The sequence below is a fragment of the Balaenoptera physalus genome (genome assembly GCF_965194825.1).
Source record: "Balaenoptera physalus genome assembly, chromosome: 1".
In the NCBI taxonomy this organism is placed as follows: domain Eukaryota; kingdom Metazoa; phylum Chordata; class Mammalia; order Artiodactyla; family Balaenopteridae; genus Balaenoptera; species Balaenoptera physalus.
Genome location: NC_138882.1, coordinates 86,744,311 through 86,768,506, shown reverse-complemented (window position 1 = coordinate 86,768,506; position 24,196 = coordinate 86,744,311). Strand labels below are relative to the sequence as shown.

Below are 24,196 nucleotides of genomic sequence, written 5' to 3'. Positions count from 1 at the left end.
CTCCCATGAGAGGAAAAAAAAAAAACAAAACCGTCCTGACCACCTGCTGTTTATCCCTCAGAGGAGGGCTCACAGCTATTTATAAAGGCAAGAGAAGTTCTCGGGCAAGATCACGGCTGGAGAAACAGGTCTCCTTCACCCTGCCAGACTTGGTGGTACCCAGGCACAGAGTGGTGGAATCGCATCTGCTGCCTTTCTCCATAACGAGAGCAGGGCTGGAGGATGGGGCCCAGACAGTCCTCCGGGGGTCTGTCCTTGGCCTTCTGACTTACAGTGTCCAGCCATCTCTTCTTTTAGGGTTTCCTTTGACAGAAGACAGCCAGGGCTGGGATAGAGTTTGGACCACCCCACGTCTAAGATTGGTGAACTGGGGCACCAGGTGAAAATGTTCTGGGGTCCCTCAGGATTGGGATCTTCCCTGAGGCCACTAAGTTCCTCTGATCTGTGACCTCAAGGAAGACAGAGACTGTGTCAGATTAAATGCGTCTATAGAGCTGCATGACTACAGGTTAAGTGTGTGAGTATGTGTTTCACATGTATGTGGACGTGTGTCTCTGATCAGATTTGTGTAACCACTAAAGTCTATTTTTAAAGTGCACATAAGAAGTTTGAGTTCTAACTCTCTGTCTGTCTGTCTGTCTGTCTGTCTGTGATGCTCTTGGCCTTCGTCATACCCTATCCTTATACCCAAATCCCATAAAAATATTATCCCCAGCCCCTCCCTTACCCCCATCCCGTCCTTACCCTCCACATATCTAGTCTTTTTTAGACCCCAGGGTTCCCAACAATTTCCTTGCTGAGCTGGGAGGAAGGGGGAAGGCAGAAAATCTAAAGATCCAGATTCATGTTATATACAGGTCCTTCTGGGCTCCAGATGCCAGTCTCTGAGCTTGATGCATCTCCCCAGCCAAAGCCCCCAGGGAAATGCAATGAGGTATTTCAAAGGCCTATTCTTAGCTTCTGAGCCCAGAGTTGAGTTCTGTTTGTCCAGGGTGTCCTGGATCCCCCTGTTGTCCTGAGGACACCTAGGTCCTCCTAGAGGTCCTTGTATCCCACCCCAGGTCTCCCAGAAGCTGAGAGGGGCCAGGACAAAGCTGAGGCTGGAGATGGTGTTCCTCCATCCCCACCCTCTAGCTCTTGGCCCGCTGCCAGGCAGGCTGGTGGGCAGAAAGCCAGTCTCCGCATTTGCTCACCCCCCCAAAACAGGCAGAGACCACCCTCCAGGGCGCACAGGAAAGGAAAAGGCCAAGGGGAAGGTGAGCCACCAGGCTCTAGGGAAGGGAACGGAGTCCCTCTTCCAGGTCACTTGGACAGCCCCTCAGGTGACTCGATTTCAGTGCTGAAGAGTTCCTTGTAGAGCGGAGGGAAAGCAGCTTGGACCACGATGGGGTGGAGATGCTGGAAGGTTTGCAGCTTTTCCACATGCTGGCTACACAGGCTCCGAAGCTTCCCCTTGGGTGGCAGCTGGACATGGGTTCATGGGGAAGGAGGGTCAGTACTACAGCTCTGTCCCCAGAGCAGAGAAGTGCCCCCATCCTTCCTGGGCTGGGATAACCCTCCTTGCTTTCTCCCTGCACACTTGGCACTTGTGGAACAGCCAGATCCCATTGGTAGGGGTAGGTCTGTGTTCAGGCAACTGGAGGCTAGCGAGGACTGCTATGGGACAGGTACATGTTTTCTGGCTGAAACCCCCAAATGGTGTTCCTGCTACTCCTAAGATGAGCCCTGTTAAAGACTCTCTAACTCACACTTTATGCTTTTATAATAGTGAAATTCTGTCACTCTCTGTTATATAATGTTACGTGCCTCTTTGCCTTTGTTGATACTGTTCCCCTCCCCTGGAATGCCTTTCCAATTCTTCTGTGCTTGGCTAATTCTTACTCACCTTCAGTGTTACCTCCTCTGGGACTATTTCCCTGGGTTAAGGGCCCTTCCTTTGGGTTTCCCTCTGTGCAGCACCGAAATCCCATCTTAGGAAAATGATCCAATTTGTCTGTCTCCCTACCCTAGATTTAAACTCCTTAGGTAGGGTCTCTCTCTCTCCCTTCCCTCCCTCCCTCTGTCTGTATCCTCTGTACCTATCAAGCTGCTTGCACATGGCAAATGCTCAATAACTGTTTGTTTGGACTAAGCAATTTCCAAGCAGGTACCCAACACTGCAAATAGTAAACCAACACTGCCAGCACTCAGCCGGTGGAGGGGAATGAAAAAGGCCCAGAGAGCCATGAGGAGACAGAGGCAGGGAGACCTCACTGGAGAAAGGCTGAGAAAACCATTTATCTTCTGCAGTTTCCTGTATAACCAAGTGAGCCTTAAAAATACCTCTCACCAGCCACCCCCTTTTCCCCAGCTTAGTTGCCTAGGAAAGGGACAGTCAGGGAAGAGCAGGCAGCATGGGATCCCTTGAAATCTCTTGAATTCATCCTCTTTTCATTCCTCCTGCTTTATTTTGCGTTTGTCTGGGCTATTGCAATAGCTTCATTCATTCATTCTTTCATTCATTCTCAAATATTTGTTGAGACCCTTTTGGCTAGGAACTGTGACGGACTGTGGTGATAGATCAGTGAAGAAAATAAAATCTCTACCTTTATTAAATGTATATTTTAGTGAGGGAGCCAGAAAATAAATATATGTTAGAAAACTTCTTTAAAAAACAATAAAGCAGAGTGATGGGTAGAGGGCTTTTTGTATGGGGTGGTCTGGGAAAACCTCTCCAGAATGAAGGGATGCAGCAGGCCATTTGGAAAACTAGGGGAAGAACCTTCCAGGCAGCTGGAACAGCAAAGTCCTGAGAAGCAACCGGGCTTGATGTGTTCAAGGAATAGCAAGGAGGCCAGTGTTGCTGGAACGGGTGACTGAGAGGGCAGTGGAAGGAGATGAGGTGAGAAAAGAAGTCGGGGGTCAGACACATCATGAGGCCAGTAGACCACGACACAGACTCTAGATTTGATTTTCAGCATGATGGGCAGCTCTAGGAGCACTGCGAACAGTGCTGTGTGGCTGCCGTAGGACAGACAGGGATGGAGCAGGGGTCCAGTTAAGGAGGCCTCTTTAATGGTCCAAGTGAGAACTGACAGCTAGGGGGTAACAGTGGGAGGTGATGTATTCTGAAGGTGGATCCAACAGAGATTTGCTTTCCAACTGCTCTCTCAGGTTCTCCTCCTCCTAATCTATTCTACCAGACTTGAAGTTTATTTAGGGCAGAGCCTGTCGTTTAAGGCATTTCTGTATTCTCAGCACCTAGCACTCTGCCTGGCACATAGCAAGTGCCCATTGCTTGAACCATTACATAAATGGTTCCTTTACACTGGTTCCAAATTAAATTGCCTAAATAATAGCTCTGATGATATCATTCCTCTAGCCTTTGGTTCTCTCCATTGCCTGGAAATAAAGTCTTAACTCTTTAATATGGCCTTGAAAGTCCTCTCTGATTTGCTCCTTGACCTAATTTTCAAGCTTGTCTTCTGCTACTTCCCTGCCCCCATCAATCTATCCCAGCTCCTGACCTTACACTTTAGTCAAAATGTTCCATGAACTATTCTCCGTATATGCATTATCTTGCCTCCTTATTTTTGTCCATATTTTTCCCTAAGCTTGGAATGCCTGTCCCACCCCCTGAAGGCCCATTAAAATCTTACATATTTCATGGCCTAGTTTAAATGCCACCTCCTCTAGGAAGCATTTATGACCCACTCCTTTTACCCTCAAGTTATTTTTAATCTCTCTTCCATGCTCTCACATTTCCCCAATATCTCTTACTGTAGTACTATATTAGGGGCACAGGGATACGGTAGAAAAAGCCCTGGGATTAAACCTTACATTTATCACTTATGATTGCATAAAATTGGACAAGTCATTTAAGTTTCCTTATCACTACAGGGAGATTTTAACACCTATCTTACTGACTGAGTTGTCATAAAGATGAGCATATCTGTGAAAGCACTTTGTTAATCGCATTATTATTATATCCCATAACACATTCTCCTCTATGTTAGGGTCATTGGTACACGAGTCTCTTCTTCACAGCAGATTAAAAACTCTTGGGGTAAGGACGGCATCTCTGTATCTTTCCATTCCACGGTACAAGCAGGTGCTGGGTAAGCGGTGGCTCTATTAAACTGAATTGTTCCCTGGAGGTCCCTCCCAATTCCAGGCTCCCTAACTCCCCATCTTTACCCACATGGAAGTGACTGATCAGTCCCCTTGCCCCCAAGCTGTTGCAAGCTCTCTCACACAACTTAGCACTCAAGCACTTCCTCCTCTGGACCCTCAGACCATGGCCCTCGCAAGCTGTGATGTCACAGATCTGGCACTGGGCCTGACCTCCTCTGTCCCAGGGACTGCTCCTACCTTTGCCAGGATGCCGTGGCGATGAGTCTTGCAGAGATGATGATGAAAGGCCAGCTCCAGATTGTACTGCAGCTGTTCTACTTTCCTTTTCTCTTGGAGCCCTGGCCGGTCTGAAGGAGGGGATGGGACCATAGCAAGAAAAAGAAAGAGCATGGACGTTAACTTCCCCAAAAGGGTGTGTCATTCTGGACATCTGTGCTGAATATAGATCTTCCTAGCTGAGTGAGAGAGAGTGTAAGAGTGTGTGTGTGTGTGTGTGTGTGTGTGTGTGTGTGTGTGTGTGTGAATGTGTGTGTCTTGGTTTGATAATGGTAAGCTATGGGGCCTTGGGCTGGGCTAGCTTTCTACAAGGAAAACTGGAGAGAGATGAAAGAGATAAGACATTCCAATCTCCCAGTTCCAAGCTGCCCTATCCCTGGTACCCTGATATTTCACATAGCTAATTCAAAGCTAGGCACTAAAACTCTGCTGTGGGGAAGAAAAAAAAAAAAAAGTTCTCTCTTCTTCCCCGCCACCTGGCAGGGATGGCCCCAGATAGGAAGATGGGCTTTGTGAAGCCACCTAGGTCAGCATCAAGGCCTCTGCAGCAATCTGTGGCTAACTTCAAGAGACAAACCACCTTTTGCCCTGACTCCATAAAATACCCAGAAGTCATCTTTTAAGTCTTTATTTCCAGTTCAAGGGGAATGTTTACGTCTCTACTCATTGGCAGAGCCAGAAGACTGATAATCTTGGCCTGCAAACTAGGGTTAGCAGCTCAACGCACTTCCCCAGGTTCTCTGAATCCTTAGCATTCAGCTGGCTCACCCAGCCCACTCCATTCCAGTGGAGCGGACATCCAGAGTCCTGCCATGATGGCATGTTGTCTTTTGTTTTGTTTTGTTTTTCATTTCTGTTTCTGGCTGCGCTACGGGGCTTGTGGGATCTTAGTTCCCCAACCAGGGATTGAACCCATGCCCTCGGCAGTGAAAGCGTGGAATCCTAACTACTGGATGGCCAGGGAATTCCCGATGGCATGTAGTCTTGAAATGAGTTCACACAGAGCAGTGATTCTCAAGCTTGGTGGCACATTACAATCACTTGTGAGAGGCTGTTAAAACTTCTGGTGTTCCGGCAGCACCCCAGATCAATGACCTCAGAGTCGCAGCAATCGTTTTGAAAGCTCCCCAGGTGATTCCAACGTGCGGCCGCAATGGAGTCACTGACAGGGACTCACAAGCAGACTAATTTCTCCCAGGGAAATGGCTCACTTCCTCTCTTCCTCGCGTCTCCCCACTTCTCCAACCCCGCCTGCGCTGCTCTTTTCCCTCTGTCAGGCTCCTCTGTGTCTTTATTTTAACTCATATTTTTACAGCAATATTCAGGGGGGCTCATTCAGCTCTTTAAAGTGACTTGCCAGATTTAACCACAAGCGAAGGTCCAGACTCTTCAGTATCTGTTGCGCCACCCCCCCGCCCCCACTGCCCGAATGTCCTTTACCCAAGCCCAGTGACACTCACTGGCATTGATGAGGACGAGGGCCGTGTAGAGGGCAATCTCGTCCTCGGAAAAATGCAAGGCACTCAGGGAGTGGGAGAAGTCAAAGATGGAGCTGATGAGCTCGCTGCAGCCTGGTGGGGTGGAAACGAAAGAGTGAGCAAGGTGGGTGAGGCCACAGTGCCCGAGGACACCCGCCCCTTGGTGTTTGGAGCAGAGCGGGCAATCTGTCCTGAAAAGAGGGGGCCCTGGGTCTCCAAGCCTCGGACGGGGTTGGCATCCGACTCCTCTCTCTCATTTCCCCCTGCCCCTCACCCAAGGCTCGGAAGAGCTCCATGCCACCGTATTTGCCTTCAAAAAAGACTGTGTGGTTGTCAGCATTGTAGGCCCGGCACATCCTGACCAGCACCACTTCCATGGCTCCTGGGGAGTGGGGAGAAAGGCAGGTACACCGTCAAACACGGCCAGGAATCTGTCTCTGTCTCCCTCAGTGTCCCAGTTCCCTTAAGTCACCTCCCTCCACTCAGCCCTGCCCGTTTCCTCATCTGTCCCCACTGCCCCCAGGCCTGCCCCCTCTCCCTGGGCACCTGCTTTGAGTAGCACGATCTGGTCATTCTGGCAGAGCTCCATAAAGCCCGAGAGCCTCTTAGCGAACTCCACCACGTACTGAATGGCCTCGGTGAGGCGGTGGGCACAGCGTTCCCACATCTCCCACATTGACTGCAGGGAAGGAGGGGGTCCCACTGTAGCCCTCTTTATGACCCCGGGCCCCCCGCCAAGGCCCTGGGAACCCAGAGAGATAAACTGCAGGGGGTAGATTCTGAACCACCACATTCTCAGCACCTATGTTTTTAGCCTATTCTTAGCACAAATGTGCACTCCAGGTTAATTCCTGTCACTTGGACGCACTTACTGAGTGCCCACCAGCCACTGGCGCAGAGTGAGCTGTTGTGGGGAATTAACAAACGTCTGAGATACAGCTTTGCCCTCAAAGAGTGTGCATCTTGTTGAGGTGACTAAGACATACTCAAGTTCAGTACCAAACAAGTGCTTTTAGCGCAGGAGGTGTTGTCAGAGTGACAGGAGGGAGAGAACAAGCTTTGGAGCCCGATGGATCTGAATTTGCTTTCAGATCCACTACTTTGTGACGAGGAGTAAGTCTACGAACTCCTCTGAGCTCAGTTTCTCGGTCCATTAAGAACAGAGATAGATGCCAGCCTCATAGGTTGGTTGTCCTTCGGGTCAAGGATAATTTATGTAAAGCGCTCAGCACAGTGCCTGGCAGAGAAGGAGCGTTTAACAAATGCTGCTCAGGATTCTGACTCTTGTCGTTGTTGATGGAGGAGGAAGGAGCTTAGGCCGAGGTCTGTTCGCCAAGGTCGGCATGATGGGGGAGGTAGGATGAAGGCCGCGTAAAATGACCATAGGCAGGAGCTAAGGAGAAGCTCTCATCCAACTGCTAGGGTGCATACTTAACAGCGGTACCCACTGTGTCTTTCTGGGATACCCTGCCTCGCCCCAGCCCACCTGTGTGTGCAGGTGGCTGTCTCTGGACCCCCCAGTGGTGGTGGGAGGTCCTCCCTTCCCCGCGCGGTCCCCTGGCCTCACCTTCCTCTGGTAGCCGGCCACCTCCTCTCGGGAGAAGACGGTGGAGCGCTGTCCGAGCAGGTCCTCCAGCCGCAGCTGACACGTCTCTCGGTAGGACTTACAAACGTTCTGCACCAGATGCTCTGGGGCCGGAGGAGGAGGAGGAAAGCAGGGGCTCAATCTCAGCCAGCTCCTACCCTTCCCGTACAAAGGGCACTCCTCTGCCTGGCCTAGCCCCGCTCTGCCTCCCCCCGAGGCCCCTGTGCACGTCTAGTTTACAGAGGGTGCTGACTAGGGCCCCTTTCCTGGAAGCCCCTCCCTTATCTTCCTCCCCCTCCCTTCTCCCCAGCTACCTCCCCAGGGGCTCACCAATCTCCGTCAGGGAGGCATAAGGCGCCTCTGGGGTGCTGCGGAAACTGGGGCTGAAGTAGCTGTCCGGGCCCCGTCCTGGTTCCCCAAGCCCAGGGTGCCTGGGGTCCTCGAAGTGGAGTCCACACCTGTCAGGGGCCGGCTGGCTGCCTGTGCCATAGCAGTTCTCTCTGCCCCCGGCCTTGCCCCGCTCAGGGCTGTATTCCAGGTGGTACGAGGCCCCGTTGAGCCCGGCCTTGGCCAAGCTGTTGGAGTAGGAGGGCCCGCAGCCTGGGGCTCTCAGGAGACTGGGGGGACAGGCTGAGGCCTCCGGCAGGTCAGGCGAGGAGCCCAGGGGCAGCTGCCCATCTGGGAGCCCCAAGGTGCAGGCGAGGGGGTCTGCTCCTTGGGCTCCTGCAGGAGGGGTCTTGGCCGCTTGTTCCCTCTGCTGCTGTTGCCGCTGTTGCAGTTGTTTCTGCACCTCAGCATGCAGGCTGTCCCTTTGCTTCTTGGACATGCGGCCAAACTTGACAGCTGAAAGAGGTTTGGGGATCAGGAGTTTTTGAGGGGGGAGGACAGGGTACAGGGCAGAGTGAGTAGGCAACTAGATCATCACAGGATTAACTTGCTGCTCCCTGAATAGCTGACTCCCAGCAGAGCTTCTCCAGTCTTGCCTGAGAGCCTCCCTTCAGGGCACTTTTGTTCAAGACCCCTCCCACCTCTCACTCTGGTTTGCTTCGGGGCTCGGTCCAGCCCAGACATTTCAGTCTCCCGGGCAAACTCTCCTGGCTCGAAACCAGCTTCTACTGGTGGCAGAATGCAAGCAATGAGTCCTGACTGAGGGCCCTGGCCTCGTGATATGGGGCTGGGGGTGGCTGAGTGGGGGGCCTCGAGCTGTATTGGGATCACTTCGCCTGTCTAGGAGGGTCGGAGGAAGAGGAGAGCCGAGAATGCAGGTCCCCCTGTGGTCAGGCCTGCAGGCTCCCTGGTGACCTAGATACTCACCACAGCCCAACCCAGGCTTCGCGGCTGGTTTCTGAACATCCTCTTCTGCTCTCTCTTTCCTGCCTTTTCATTTGCCCGCCACCCCTCCCAGGTGTGGGGACACAGCCCCTCGTCGCCCCGCCTGCCCCTTTGTAACACTGCGTGTTTCCTTTCACTTTGTTATTTTGGGCGCTGAAAAGTGCTGACAGGCTCCTTCTGGCTCCTCATCACCTCAGGTCTCCCCCAGCCCCGGCCTGGGCTCCTTCTGTGGTGTTGCCAGGGGAGCAGTTTGGGGGCTGCGAGGGGCAGTGGCTGAGGAAGGTGGAGAAAAGCCTCCAGGAACAGCCGGCCTCCCCAGCCTCAGCCTTCTGGGCTGTTCTCAGGCCAACTCTGGTCCCATTCGCAGCCACCTCCCCCTGGCCCAGGCTGGGGATGGGGCACTAGGGAGGGAGACGGAGCTGGAACTGGAGCCATGGGGCAGGAGGGAAAGATGTGGAATGCGGATGGGATCTGGGTCACAGGGGAGTCGGGTGAGGAGACTCCATCCCGAGGAAGGAGAAAATGAAGAGTCTGGGGCCTTGGGGAAAGGAGGGTTGTTGTAGCAGAGCCTGAAGCTGGGCACTGTGAAGACCTTTGTTGAGGGTAGCCTGCCCACTGCCATGGTGAACAGTGGAAGAGACAAGGGCCTGCCAGAGGGAGGGACGGAGCTCCCAAAGGGCGTTCTAACCCCTGTCTGGCACAGCAGGTCAGGCTGCCCCTCTGGAGACTGAAGCCCCGTGGGCTGCCCGCTTGGCCTCACCATCTCGGGACATGCCCAGGGCCAGGCATTTCTGCAGGCGGCAGTGCTGGCATCGGTTTCGGCTGGTGCGGTCGATGGGGCAGTTCTGCTGACGGGTGCAGGAGTAAGCCACATTACACTGCTGGCTCCGGCGGAAGAAACCCTGGGGAAGGCAGGTGGAGACCAGGGCTGCTGATCTGGGCCAGGCCCAGCTCAGTCCCAAGTGCCTGCAGCCCGCAAGCTCTAGCCCCACCTTTTCCAGATCTTACACGACGCCTCAGTTTTCTCTCCTCCATTGTAATCTGTCCTGCAATCACTTCCCTAGTTGAAGACAAGGCCCTCCTGTTCGCCGGGCTCTCCAGGCAAGGTGCCACCCGGGTAGCTCTCTGGCTGTCTCAGGAGACCAGCCCTGCAGGCAGAACAAAGGCCGCCGAGGCCCCTCTCCCCACCTCTGAAGAGACTGTGTATGTGTGTGTACTCACCTTGCACCCCTCACAGGTGATAACCCCGTAATGGATCCCAGATGATTTGTCCCCACAGATTTTGCAAGGGATCACTTCAATTTGTGCTAGAAGAGGGAAAGAGCAGAGGTCAGCCCAGGAGCCTTCGGTGTATCCTACCGCCTGTACCTGGGGGACAGATACAGGGACACGGTGCTTCCCCTGCTTCCCTCCCCCGCTCCAGCTTGCTGTTTCCCTCTTGCAAGACGGATGAAGGAGTGAATGCCAAATGCCACTCAGCAAAGTGTCTGTGGAGGCTGTTTTAGTTTCCCGGGCTGGCCGGGGGTTGTATCAGTTCTACGGGGGCAGAGAAAGCAGCTGCAGAGGCCACCTGTTCAGCCCTTCAAGATGAAAAGCTCTAGTTGCCTCCCTCTTGCCTGGGGACCTAGGAGTCCTCATGGCTTCACAACACCTGCTTCCCGCCCAGGGGGCTTCCTCTGTGCCGCCCTCCCCCACTGGGGCTCGGCCCACAGGGGCAGAGTGTGGGGCATGGTGGGAAGATGTGGTCCACCAGGCAGGAGGCACCTGGGGGACAGGTAGAGATGCCAGCCATCCTCGGCTGGGCAGTGAAGGCTCAGGGAGGGGCTGTGCAGAGACCACGGGCCGAAGGGGGCAGGGTCCACTGGGTGGGCCCCAGAGAGGGTAAGGAGAAGCCGAGATGGAGCCCAGGAAAGTGGGGTCAACAAGCCAGCTCTGCTGGATGTCTGAGAGCCAGGGAGCGGATCAAACAGGCCTCCTAGGTTCCTGGCCCCAGAGCAGAGGGTGGCTGTGCGAGTCTCCACGTATGAGAGTGTGCATGCTTACGTGTGTACAAGGGCCTCTGCGTCCAACTGTGTGCGCACGAATCATGAAGGTTAACACTGGCTGGGACTACGGACCATCAAATTCAACCTCTTTTTTTCCTTCACAGATGAAGGAATAGGCCAAATGAGATCAGGTGGTTGGCCCAGGTTCATACCGCTAGTTTACCCAGGAACTGGGTCTATATCCCAGTTCCCCATAGCTTTCCATTCGGCTGTTCTGTGTATATGACTTTTGGGGCACACACATCAGTGGGAATGTTGCATGTTTGAAGGAGTGCTCGTGTGTGTGTGTGTGTGTGTGTGTGTGTGTGTGTGTGTGTGTGTATGTGTACACATGAAAGGTACATGTGGTTTGTGAGCCAATAGGCATGTCTGCTTAAGCCAGTGTGCACACGTGCGTATTTGTTAGTGTTTGTTCACTGGCTGCCAGGAACCCCCTCTCTCCCACTGAGCTCACTATAACCTACATCCCCGCTCCCTTCACTGTGGTTGGTTACTGGCCCCAGGTTTGCCCCATCCTTGTCAATGCCCACAGCTCTCTGCTGAGTTTCAGGGACCAGGCATTGGCCTTCCCCCAGCCAATCTTTGAAGGCACTGGGCAGAGCTGGTGTCCCTTTTAGGTGTTTTCATCACTCCTAAGGGCATGTGGGTCTCTCCTCTGACATTGCTAACCTGCTGCCTCCCCTCCGAGGGGGGATGCCTGGGGTGGAGCACGTCATAAATTGGTCTAGGACTGTAGCCCCTTCTCATCTCTGATCCCAAGGGTCAGAGGAAGCAGCAGCCTGCCTATAGGGCAAATCCACAGTCCTGTGAACTCTCCTCTGGTCCAGGCCTGGACCCTGGTTGCGTGTAGGACGTGCTGATGTGAGGTGGGGAGGGTGACCATGGCTCCGTGGCACTCCCTGAAATATTGTTTCCGTCATCCTTAAACCATCATCCCCTCAGGCTAGCCTTGAGCTGAGTCAGAGTAAGCAGCTGCCTTCTCACGGGGGACGGGGTGCATAGGTGTCTGAAGTCCCTCCATTAGAGCCCGAGCCTTCTCCTCACCCCCAGCCCCACTAGTCTGCCCAGCACCCACACAATAGGCTGTGATCATCCAGGACAGACAGCAAGGGAGCTTTCAGATTCTTTCCAGTAAATTAAGAGCAGATTGGAATGAATGGAGGGAAGAGAGAACAAGGTGGGGGGATTGGGTGCCCGGAAAAGGGGCAGAGAACGTGGGGGCACATGCACATCTAGCCACTGGATTCTCTGGGTCTCAGTTCCTTTGCCAGTAAAAGGTAAGCATAGCCTTCACTGCCTGTCCAGGGGGTGATGGGCGGTAGCACAGTTCGTATGTGGTATCACCTGCGGAAAGCGCAGCGCGGCCGCGAGCACTGTGTGTGCTGGCTACCACCAAGCACAGCAGTGGGCACAGAACCCAGAAGGCATTTGAGGCCCAAGAGAAGTGCTTGTGCCCTGTGGAGTCTGCCCTTGCCTCTCCCCAACGCATTTCCTCTCCAACACCGTGGGATCTCTCTCCTCGGTGGCCTTAAGCCCAGAGAGGGCAGAAACCAACAAGGGTCACCCAAAAAAGTAAGCGGGAGGGAGACTAGGCCAAGCCGCAGTGGGAACTCGGGCTCCAGCCCAGTCCTCAACCACAGGCCTCCCTGCCTCTTCCCTTCTCCAAGAGCCACATCCGTGTGCGTGTGTGAGCTGACCACACGGGTAACTCAGACACATCTCTCTGCCCCACAGCCTGACTCACTGCTGGTCCTGGCCCTAGGAACCTCACAACAGTGTCACCAAGACCTCGCCCTTCTCATAGCATGATGTGGCCAGCCACAAACCACCTTCACAAATACCCATGTTTGGGGGACACCAGAGTTTAGACCCCGGCCACCAGGCCAGCCACTCCCCCATGCTCCCCAACCATAGTCCGAGACAGAGGTACATAGTGAGGCAGGCACCCAGGGAATGAGACAGGCACATAGGATCAGGGGTTTCGGGCTAGAGGGTCAGACCCTCTAGCCTCTGAGCTAGAAAGACCAAGAGTTTGGCGACCAGGAGACAACAGAGACAGACCCAGAGAGAGGGAGAGCCGCAGAAACACAGAAGAACCCACACTCGTGTCCTGGGCCCATGCCCAGCCCCTGGCCCTCTCAGCAGTGTCAGGCCCTCTTATCCTACTCCTCCCTCCTGGCCCTGCCACCTGTCCCCCGGCAATGCCATCTACCCAAAACCTCAAAGAGAAAGTACCGGTGCACACGAGTGTGACTTGTGGAGGAGGGGAGGGGAGAGAACGGGAAGAGGACTGGCAGAGGTGGCGGTGGGGGGAGCCAGAGCTGAAAAACACCTCGGATAGCTCACCTTCAAAACCTCCCCCTCGAGCCCTGTCCCTGAAGCAGCAGGTGGTGGGAACGCAAATTGGGGAGGGGAGCTGAGTAATCACAGGATTACTCAAGCTGTTTCCCGGGAGCCTGGCCTGCCAGGAACTTACCATCTAAGGGCCTGACAGTGCCAGGAACTAGAACCAAGCCGAGGACAGGAACGTCTAGGCCAGCCCCTGCAGCACGGCTCCTGCAGCAGCCCTCACTCTGCCCGCGCCCTCACTTGCCGCTTCGGGAAGATCTTTGTAGCTCACACTGTAGCTCTCTCCCAGGGCCCACCAAAGGAAACCCTCCAATTCCAAGGAGGGAGAAATGCCCCTGTGCACATGATACCTCCCGAAACCACCTAGTGACTGCGTGACTCTAGACCTCTGAGTCTTAAACAAGATCACCTAGGGAGCTTGTTAAAATGCAGGTCCCTACGCAGCAGGTCTGAGGCGGATCCAGGCTCTCCATCTGAACAAGCTCTTGGTTGGTGCCCAAGCTTGCTGGTCCTCACCCTACCTTTCTGAGTAGCAAGAATTTAGTCCCTCTTCCTGTTTATGCCTCTTTCTGGGGCATAAGGGTGGGGTTGGTGGTCTCTTCCCCAGCTCATTCTTGTATCTTCCCTGCCATCCAGTGTGACCTCTAAAACTTTATTCTGACATGGTACTAGGAAAAGAAAATGAATCTCTTCTGGACTGCTTCAGGGATTGAAGCATCCCCAGGGAGCTTCCTCTGGGCACCTCCTGTGTGGGGAAATACGGTAGAGACAAAGTAGGCTGTCCCCCCTCCCGCCAGCCTCCTCTAATCTCACCTTTCTCACAGCTGCGAGATTCATTGATAGGGCTCTTTGAATGCATCCAGAGCCTGGCCCTGTGCCACCTTAGGAAGACAGCCCTGGGCCCTGTCCAGGTGCCCTACGCCACAGAAAGGAAGTGGTGGGAGCAAAGGAGGGGTTGCAACCCAGGGGGATCTCTCCCCTCAAACCCCGGAACCACCCCCCAGCTCTGGTAGAGAAAGGATGCAGCCAGAGGAACCCTGGGGTCCTCGTCTTCTCCTGGTGCCCCATCAGTCTAAAGCTAGGCTTTTCCTCTTTTCTCTTTCTCTCTCCTTTTCTCCAATGGACATTGATTAAGGGGGAGTAATTAAGATAGACATAAGCACTGACTGAATTCTTATTCTGTGCCAGGCGTTACATACATTTTTAATTTAATGATCACAGCAATCCTGTGAAGTAGATACTATTTGTATTGTCCCCATTTTACAAATGAGAAAACTGAGTCCAGGGGAGAGTAAGCGGCTTGACTAAGGTTACACAGCCAGAAGTGGCAGATCTGGCATGTGAACCCAGGTCTCTGTAACCTGAGAGCCAGTGTCCCCAACTATTGAGCCATATACTCTATAAGGATGAGACACCCAAATGCACTGGGCAGAATGGGATGGGGGACAAGGTTACCGGCTGCAGGGGAAAGTGTGAAGTGAGGGGGTGGGCTAGGAACGGAATTCAGGGAGGACACCCGTGGAACTAAAGCCAAGACTCATGTCTAGTCTAAAGATCCAGAGAGACGTTATTCCCTCTGTCCCACACCTTCTGTGGTGCCAGCCCCCTCCTGCCTTTACCCTTGGCTTCTAAGGCCAAGGAGGCATGGCTCGCCCATCCCACCAGAGCTCCTGACTTGGGGCTACTCGGGAGACCACAGCTCCCTTGGGGTGTGGCCTGGCTTTCACACACCTTGGTAGGTCTCTCTGCAGGAACGAATGAGTGAGTGGGCAAGAGGAATGCATCTCTTTTCTTAGCTTAGGGCCCCCTCACCCCACAGCCAAAACTAGTCCCTCTCCTCCCACGGAGACCACAGCTCCGACCAGGGAACCCCTGTGTACCCCAGCCTGTCACCAGCCTCCCTCCTTTCTCAGCTCTCAGTTCCCGCAGCTTCTGCAAAGCTGGAAACCACGGCGGTGGGCTCCGCCACAAAGAGCAGGAGGGGGAGGGTTGGGTTGGGGGTCAGGAGAGAAGCAGTTGTCCCTGGTGAACGCTCCTCCCTGCCCATGGTGAGAATTTTCTGCTGATACACCCAGATCCCAGGCTGAGAAAGTAGTGAAGCTAAAACTCAGGTGGGCGAGGGAGAGTCTGGGGTTTTGAAAAGCCACGAAAGACAGCCAGCCACCTGAAACCCCCCGCTTGGTGCCCTGCCACCCCCGCAGTCTGGGACAGGAGAAAGGAGGGGAAACAAAAAAACTGAGTGAAAACAACCAGTGGCTGGGGGGAGGGCATGAATCACCAGGAGGAAGCTGTGAGGAGCGGGAGCCCAGACGTCACAATCAGCGGCCTTCCCGGCCTCCGGGCTGCATCTCCTCTCCAGAGTGCCTCTGCTGGGGCAGGAGACCAGTGGACCCAGAAGGACCCTGGCTCTGGCCCCGAGGCCCTGCCCTGTTGCCGTCCCTCCTCCCAGATAGACATCTCCATCCTTTCTGAGCCCAGAGGCCCAGGGAGGGGCAGCACTGCAGCAGCAGGAGGAGTGGAGATTAGATCTCAGAAAGGACTAGTCACTGGGGGACGGGAGGAGACCCCAGGGCTGCCTTTCTTGGAGAGCTCTTAGCGTGGGAAAGTCCCCGTTCCCTGTTTGAGGCAGTGGCCTGGGGGCAGGGGAGGGGGAGGGAGCCCCTGGGAGGGGCAGCCGCACCAACACCCACATTTCGTTGTGGTGGGACGGGCTGGGACGCTCCCAACATCTAGGGCCTTGGGCTGGGGGTGTTTGGGGGTCCCGTTAGGAATGGGAAGGAGGAAAAGGCGAAGGTGCAACAGTGATGCGAGGAAGGAGGGGGCCCTTTGTAAAGTTCTCAGATGGCCCTGGGCTCTCAGGCTGAGGTCTGTGGCACCCGGGGACTTGGACTTCTTTCTGGCCCATGGCTCCTCATTATCATGACCAGACTTGAGCGAGATCAGGGCACAGCAAAGACAGGCATGCAACCTCGTACCCCTCGTCCTCCCACCTCCCCATCCAGGCCTAATGGTGGGGCCTCATGTCTATTGGCTCCACACTGTCCGCGCCCCAGAGTGAGCTGATGGGGCCACCCTCCCTCTGGCTGGCTGGGGAGTCTTTCTGGCTAATGGACATTTCCTCTCTCCTGACCAGCAGGTTGCCATGGCAGAGAGCCTGTATCATTCTTTCAGAACTTCTATAAATCCCATGCCTCCCACTTCCTGCCTTCCTAGACCGGATCAATACTCAGTGTCTCCCCTCTCCTGCCAGCTTTCTTTCCTCTCTGTCTCTCCCTGCGTCTGTGTGCCTTTCCATCTTTGCATTCCAGTTCTGTCTCAGGCTAGACACCGCAATGTTTTGACTCTCCTGGCATTTCTCCAGTTGTATCTCTATCCGGACATCACTCTCTCCCCATGTGTTTCATAGATCTTTCGTCATTTGAGTTTGGCCTCTGCATCTCTCTTTATTTCTTGATCTATTTCTGCTCCTTGTGTGTCTGGCCCTTGGGTCTTTGGGTGTGTCACAGTCCCAAGACCCCAGTGCTCTGCCGGCCCCAGCTAAGGTCAGAGAACATGGTGATGGCTGGTACTCCCTAGGGGGTCAGGGCAGTCAGATAATCTGGGGCTATGAGATACCCAGGGATGTCCAAGTGAGAAGGACCAGTGGTACCAACCCCAGATTGGAGGAGACCCCTCTCTTGCCTACTGCCCAGGGGGATATCATGTAGAGCTGACCAAGTGTCTCCCCTGTCCAGTCCCAGGGACTCCTGCCCTCCTGCCACGCTCTGAAGCACATCTGATCATTGCTTCCCAGGGTGGATTTGCTGATTTGAGACCATTTCTGGGAAGACCGGTTTGCTAACCTTTGCTGCTAATGGGAAGAAGCTAGAAGGGAAACTGAAGCCCCAAGAGGCCCTTCTTCTTGTGGAAGATTTTGGCTCTTCTCCTCACCCCTCCTGACCTGCCCCAGCTCATACACAGGCACTGGAGTCTCTGTCCCAAACGTGGAAGTGAAGCTCTTTCCTTTCCTTGGCCGCCTCTCTGTGTACCCTCTGGGAGAGCTGAGTTTCCTCCACTACCCTTGGAGGTGCTTAACTCAGAGACCAGCGCTCTCTCCTTGGTCCTGGGCCCTCAGAACTGGGCGCTTCCCCAAAGTTGGTTTTGTTTTAAAATTCAGCTTACTTGTTTTACAGGAGACAAGGGCCCAATGACTTGCCTAAGGCTACAAGGCTAGTCTGTGACAGAGGTGGCACCAGAACCCGGTCTTTAGACTCAGCCCACGGGTCTTTCCAGGATCTAATATGGCCTCTCTTTTGTGGGTTGTGGGAAGACCCCAGGTTGAGGCTGGGGGTACCTCAGGCCTCAGGCCACAGGGGCATGGGACTTCCCTTTTCCTCCTTCGCCCTGTGCTCTGAGAGGTCCTCTGGCTTCCCTTACAGGGGCGAGTTGCCCACCCCTGCTCTGCTAGAAGGCACAGGGACCCCAGACATCTGCCCACCAGCTGTTGGCCCATGGCTCCGGGCCAGGAAACGGGTGAAGCTGAGGGCTTTTTGCTCCCATCTCCACTGTCTGATCCTACTCATCAAACAGGCATCTGAACCTGGGGTGGGGGGGGGGTCTCTTTCTCTCTCTCTTTCTCTCTCTCTCTCTCTCTAACACACACACACACACACACACACACACACACACACACAGAGCACCCTGGCTGGATTCCACTTGGTCATCTTGTTCCTGCATTGGGCAGAGAGCGTGATGGCTCAGAGGCCTGGATGCTGGGGTTCTGACCGCCTCTGCCTGCTGACCTGGCTTTACCCTCACTGTCCCACCGCTTCAGGGTACAGCAACTCCTCCGGACTCTTTTCTCACCCTACTCTCAGGCAGTTTGGAGGCATGGAGGGAAACACTGCAGTGGGAGCCAGGGGAGTGAGTTCAGGCTGCCTGTTAATTACCAGCCTCCACCTACTACAGCTGTGTGATCTTGGGTGAAGCACTGGGCCTCTCTGGGTCTCAGTCTCTTTTTTGTAAAACGAGGGGCAGGGTACCTCAGATACTCTTGGAGATCCTTTGCAGAGCCCATGACACAGGAGTTCCTCAATAGTCCCTTTACTGTGGCTGCTCTAAGAGAACTGCTCAGGGAGCAAGACTCCCCGACTATTCCACCCATCTCCCCACAGACCTTGGCCTTGACCGGGACACACCCTGCCAGGGAAGAGCACTCAGCTCTGCTCACACTGTTCCCAAGGTGCCCGTCCTTTCCAGAGGGCCCCAGGCTTCCCCTCTCCCGGGTGGCCCATTCACTTACTTCTCATGACTGAGTCGTGGGCTTTGCCGCCTGGGCTCCCTGTCCTTCTCAGCGGGGGTGTTCCAGGGATGGGGCGCAGCTGGCAGTGGGGCTGCGGGCCGCGGCTCTGCACCTAGCTCTCCCCCAATGCTTCTGGGCGGGGGGTTTAAGATCTGCACCCCACAGGTGGCCGAGTGACAACCCCCCCAGCTCCACCCCCCCACCCCTCTGGGGTGTAGCGGGTAGGATGACAGGCGCCCCATGTGGCCAATCTGGGCCTGGGGCAGAGTGTGAGGGGCGGGGCAGCCAATCGCAGGGGGCGTTGGAAAATTCCAAAACCACAGGCGACAGACACACGCGGTAAAAGCTGTTTCCACCCGCCAGGGTAGTTCTGGCTGGGGAGCCGGAATGGAGCTCACGCGAGCCTGTGGCCAGGTCCCTACTCCCCCTCCCCCCGAGGATCCCAGAGCCTGACCCTCTTTGCCAGGTGACTCCAGGGACAGGGATATTTCTAGAGGTAAGTCACAGAATGTCTGCCTGGGGCCACCTGCGACCCTGCGGACTGCCGAGAGCCGAGCTCAGTGAGATGCAGTCTGGGAGGCTGCCCCACCACCTACCATGCTCACGCCCTCCCTACAGACACGGTGCATGCCCTGGGCTAGGGAATAAATGATAATAGCAGCAGTAATAATCATCAGACCAATGCCACAATCTGTAGGAGGGGTTAGTCCATCAGAAATTTCCTCAGGAGCAAAACTGCTGAAATTGGAATGCAGATAATGATGATGATGATGATGATGGCTTAGCTATATGTCAGAAATGGTTCTTAATGTTTTATGTGGATTAGCTAATCCTCAAAAAATACTTTATGTGGTAGGTACCATTATACCTATTTCAAAGATGAGGGAAGTGAGACACAGAGGGGTTAGGTATCTTGCCCAAGGTCACACAGCTAGTAAAGTGGTGGAGTCAGGATTCAAAATCAGGCAGTCTGGCCCCAGATTCCACTCGAGGAATGGGAAGTTTTCTCTGGTTCAGGTCTGCTTACGAGGGTCTCCTGGTGTGCAAATCTCTCTGTAGAGTTTCTTGGCCTTGGGGTCCTTCTGTGGAGCCAGTCAACTTCAGAAGCTCTCTGAGCCTCATATCTGCTCCGTGGGGTACCTCAGCCTCGGGGTTCCCTCTTCAGGATCCCTTAGTAATCAGGCTCCCTCTTGGTCTGGGGGTCCCTCTCGGGTTCCTCCCTTCTTGGGGTTGTCTCAGACCCCCTTTGGGGGGCTGTCTCAATTCTGGAGCCCATTTTTCAGAGCCTCTGGGCCTGGAGGAGGTGTTCATCTCTCCTGGATTCTCTGGGCCAAAACTCCTAAGAGGTCTCTGATCTTGCCGGGACTCCAGGGCTCCTCAGCCTGGCACAAGCCTTTCCCCGCTGGCCTTCCTCGGGCTCTCAGGAGCTGGGCAGTGTGGCTTGGGGGAGGACACTCATCGGTGGGGGTGGGGTGAGGGTGTGGCTGTACGGGGCCAGTGGGTTGCGAAGGGGTAAGGGGGCGTGGTCCTGGCCGAGGTTTCTGCGGTAAGGGGTTAAGGGTAGGAATGGAGTTGAGGCTCTTCCAGTTCCAGATGCTCCGAAAGTCCCCCATCTCCCCCCACCCACATATGGTCCCTGGTCCTCACCTCCCCCACCTCACCCGCGTCACTCCTTGACCCGCTTTCCTCCCAGGGCCCTGCTCAGCATTTCCGTGGGGCCCTGTGGCTAGGGGCAGGCGAGGCACCGATCAGGATTGTGCTGAGCAAAGCAACCCCCCCACCAGAAGGATGTAGCCTCCCCGTGGCCCCCCAGCCCCTGTCTGACCAGCTCAGGGAGGAGGGTGGTGCTTTTGCCCTCTGAGATCTCTCTGCTTGGAACAGGGCGCTCTAGGCAGTTTTGACAGCAGGAGGAGCCGCAGTGAGCTCTCAGGGGGAACTGGTAGGCAATCCAAGGGAGGGCCATAGAGAAATGCAGGTGGCCTTTCCTACCTCAGAGTTGTCCTCATCAATTCAAGGATGCTTAGAAGGCCTTCCTCAGAGTGCCCTCAGGCTGGTAAGGGCATGTGGCTGGGACATGAGCTTTGAGACCAAGGTGCAGTGGGTGCATTTTCTGGGGGAGTAGCCTCTCCCATGAACTAGGAGGATAGATCTGATGTGCTGAGAGTTCCCTAGAGAGGATGTTACTTGCTAGTATCCACTGGGAAGTCCTTCCTGAGCTCTAACCCCTTTCTCACACGCTGTAGCCTCAGTCTTTCAGGGCCCCAGGACCCAGAGTGTTCCTATCTGTATGTTTCCTACAGAGATGAAGGCTTTCCTGCTCTCTAGCCCTGCACAGGCTGGCCCCAGGCTTGTTCACACCTCGGGATGTGTTAACCACAGAGATGAACACCAAACCTGGCTCTGCCTCCACAAAGCCTGGTGCAGGCTCCCGGAGTCCCTGAGGCCACCCTGCCTCCCCGTCTCCCCGCTGGCCCAGCGATCTGCCCCACCCCCTTGCGGCTCCTGTGCCTCTGTCCAGCAGCTTCCTCTCCTTCTACCATGGCCCGCTTTCACTGTTCTCTCCTTGTTTCTTTGCGATGTTCCCTCTCACTCTTCAGGCTTCTTTCTTATCTCTTCCGATTGCCCTGATCTTGAGGTTTCTTCACCCCTGCCCCTCCTTTCCCCATCTCCCCCGTTTTTCTAGGCTCCACCTCCCTTCAGGCCTGGACATCTCTGCCCAGCTGCTCCATCTCTGTGCAAGGCACGCGCCTTTCTTTTACACGGACCTCCCTGGAACCCTTGCTGAATTCTTTGCCATCTCTCCACGCCCCAGCACCAGTTCCTACCCCAGTTCTCTACTCACAGGTGTGGGTCTTCTTTGCAGCCAGCAGCTCTGTGAAGAGAAGAGAGGGGGTCAGGGCCAAAGGTTGAGGACCACGGAGGACCGAGAGACACTCCCCAATGCCCAGGCCCTCATCCCCACCCCATTCCTTCCCAGCAGAACCTGCCATCTGAGGAGAAGGTAGGACCACCCTCCACTGCACCCCTTTCTTCACTCTCTGCCCTACAGTCACACGAGGCCTCTTCCGGGTCCTCAGATGTGCCAGGCTCCTCACTACTCTGGGACCGCTCCACACTATTCCTTCTGCCTGGAATGCCCTTCCCTTGCCCCTCCTCAATCTAGATAACTTCTCATCCCCCAGGTTCCTGATTATGTCTTTTCCTTGGAGAACTCCTCCTGCCTTTGTGCTTACACACTCACCACGAGCATTTGAGTTCCTGGTACTCACCACATCATCTCACTGCTATAACTGTGAAATCTGTGAAACGGGGCTTTCCTGCTAGACAGTGAGCCCCATGGAGGCAGGGACCGTGTCTGCCTTGTTCATCTTGTGATTCTGTTGTGCCTGCCCCTTAGAGGTGCACAATAAATACTCCGCAGCTGGAGTTCAATCTCTTGGTTGCTTATTTGTGCCTGAGAGCAGCTGGGAATTCCAGAGGTGTGGTGGTTGAGGGTAGGGTAGTGAGGATGTTAGGGGGAAGAGGAAGGGAGAGCTGCAAGCACAGACTCCTGCTATGCCTCCTGCAGGCTCTGGCTCCACTGGCTCACCAGCCTGCAGAGGACAGGATTCCACCCCCCGCCCCGCCTCCACCCTGCTGCTGTGTGTGGCTGGTCCAGGGGGAGGGCAGGCAGTAGGGAGCACAGGCGGGTTGATGCGGGGTGGGCAGGGAGGCCCAGACCTCCAGAGGGGCAGCTGCTGAGGGGAAAGCCTTAGCTGGAGCCTCGGTGGAGTGGGGGGGAGTGTGTCACTCATTCATCCGTACGGTTAGCTTTTATTAAACACCTACCAAGGGAGCCCCTGAGAAGAAGCTTCCCCTGCCAGGCCTTGGTGCATTTCTTACATCCACACAGCGGCTCCTCACAGAGCACAGGGCCAGTCTTTCATTTCAGAAAACCCTGCAGGCCTGCCTTATGGCCCCTATAGTTTCCCTAACCTCTGACTCTGCTCTCCTGTAGTTTTCTTCCTTCTACTTGTCCAGTCCTTGACGCCCCGCACCCCGCTTCCGTTCAAGCCCCCCGCACACACACACGCTGTCCCCCTGCCCAGGAGATGCTCCTTGCAAGCAGGCTTCCTCTGCTGGCCTGGGCGGGGGCGGGCGAGGGGACTGGAAGGCCTGGGTTCTGCCGGGGGTGGGGTGGGCGGAGGACTGCCCAGAGAGGGAGTGGCTTCATCCGGCCCCTCCCGCCTCCCCACCCATCCTGCCTGGCTCCACCCAGCTTCCTCCCTGACGTGGCACCGTCTCTTTGGCCTCCAGCCTTGCGCCTCAGAGCAGGCCTGGGGTAGGGGTGGTCCCCGTGCTTGCCGCGGCAGTGGAGTTCTTCCTACACCAGGTGGCCCTGCAGCTTTTCCCCTCAGCGCTCACACCTGACCTAGCACGTGGCCCTGGGATCCTACCGAGAGAGTCTCTGAGTTAGACCATCTGCGGGCCCAAGGACCGCCTGACTCTCCGTCCCCCGCTGCCCCTGGCTGAGTGCCCCACATTTTCTGCAGAAAATGAGGCCCCATCCCCCCAGGCCAGCGGGGAGGAATGTGCTGGGCTGGTGGGCAAGGGCGGTGGACAGGGTTCTGTTGCTTTCTCCCCGACCCTTTGTCATCCCTACAGGCAGGACGGCTTCCTCCGTTGCTGAATGAACAGAAGAAGGTGGAGTGGTCAGCCTCCCACTGCTGCCTGGGGTCCCAGCCAGATGAGCAGTGCCTGCCTTTTCTCCCAGGGGGCGCTCACACTTGGGACGTGGACCCTTCCTCCCTCCAGCTTCCCTGACTCTGCTCCCCTCTCTTCCCCCATCCCACCCGTCTCTTCCTTCTTCAGCTGTCCCCTTCTTTCCCCTCCCTGTGCTTCCTGTCTCTCTCCCTTCCTATTTCTCCTCCTCTGGCAGGTCCCCAGCCCCCCCTCCCATTTCTCCTTCAGTCTCTATCGAGACCTGTCCTTTCTCACCGGCCTGCCTTCCCCTGCCGACTCATCTTTCTCTCCTTCTCTCTTTGCTTGCCCCTCCTCCCTCCTCACTTCCCGACCAGTCTCTTGCCATCTCTCCCTCTCCTCTGAACCTCCTGGCAGCCCCTTCCACCTGCCTGCAGGGCCGTAAGGCCTCTTACCCTGCGAGGCTCGGTGGTGTCTCTGTGGGGCCCTGTCCATGGGGCAACTCCCTTGGTGCCGTCCTTGCTGCCCTGGCTGCCCAGGAGGGCAGGGAGCAGGGCCCAGGGGAGGGCAGAGGGAGGAGGGAGGGAGCACCTGGCCCAGCATCAGGCAGGGGAAAGGAGTGGCTGGCAGAGCATCCTGGCATCAGGAGGGGACAAGGGGAGAGATGGGAGGAACAGAGTTTGGAGCCTTGAGGAGAAACAGGTTAGGTGATGGGAAGGGGGCTAGCATTTATCGATCACCTTCTGTGTGCTGGGCCCTTTGCCGGTCACTTTATGGAAATCCGTGATTTTCTCCAATCCTCCCAACATCCACCATGAGGCCAGCATGACTGCTCCAGATAACTATGTGGTGCTTATAAGCTAAGTGATGCTCAAAGATAGTCATGAGTTGCCCAAGGGCTTGCACAGGACAATAAGTGGCTGAGCTGTGATTTGAACCCGGGTCTCTGTGACTTTAGAATCATGTGCTTTCCACTTGGCCAAGACAGGTGACAGGAACAGGGGAGGTGGGGACGGGAGAGATGAAGACGGGATGGCTTATTCGGGGGATGGTGCCT

The 24,196-nt window shown here is 55.4% G+C and overlaps 1 protein-coding gene across 3 annotated transcripts; it reads right to left on the bottom strand.

Moving 5' to 3' along the window:
• Positions 1 to 33: 33 nt before the first annotated feature.
• RORC (RAR related orphan receptor C) lies at positions 34 to 23,743 on the bottom strand. 3 transcript variants are annotated; one of them, XM_082474913.1, is made up of 11 exons: positions 23,595 to 23,743; positions 21,302 to 21,331; positions 10,006 to 10,091; positions 9,545 to 9,686; positions 7,783 to 8,295; positions 7,435 to 7,556; positions 6,414 to 6,546; positions 6,142 to 6,249; positions 5,850 to 5,960; positions 4,351 to 4,460; positions 34 to 1,464 (listed from the first exon to the last, which is right to left on the bottom strand). In XM_082474913.1, exons 1-11 carry the CDS (start codon positions 23,740 to 23,742, stop codon positions 1,303 to 1,305), a joined length of 1,665 nt encoding a protein of 554 aa, XP_082331039.1. In that variant the 5' UTR covers position 23,743; the 3' UTR covers positions 34 to 1,302. The 3 variants fall into 3 exon arrangements, with proteins under 3 accessions (XP_082331039.1, XP_082331040.1, XP_082331041.1); XM_082474914.1 differs by having other exon boundaries at positions 6,178 to 6,249; XM_082474915.1 differs by lacking the exons at positions 21,302 to 21,331; positions 23,595 to 23,743 and adding an exon at positions 18,460 to 18,605.
• Between the last annotated feature and the right edge of the window lie 453 nt (positions 23,744 to 24,196).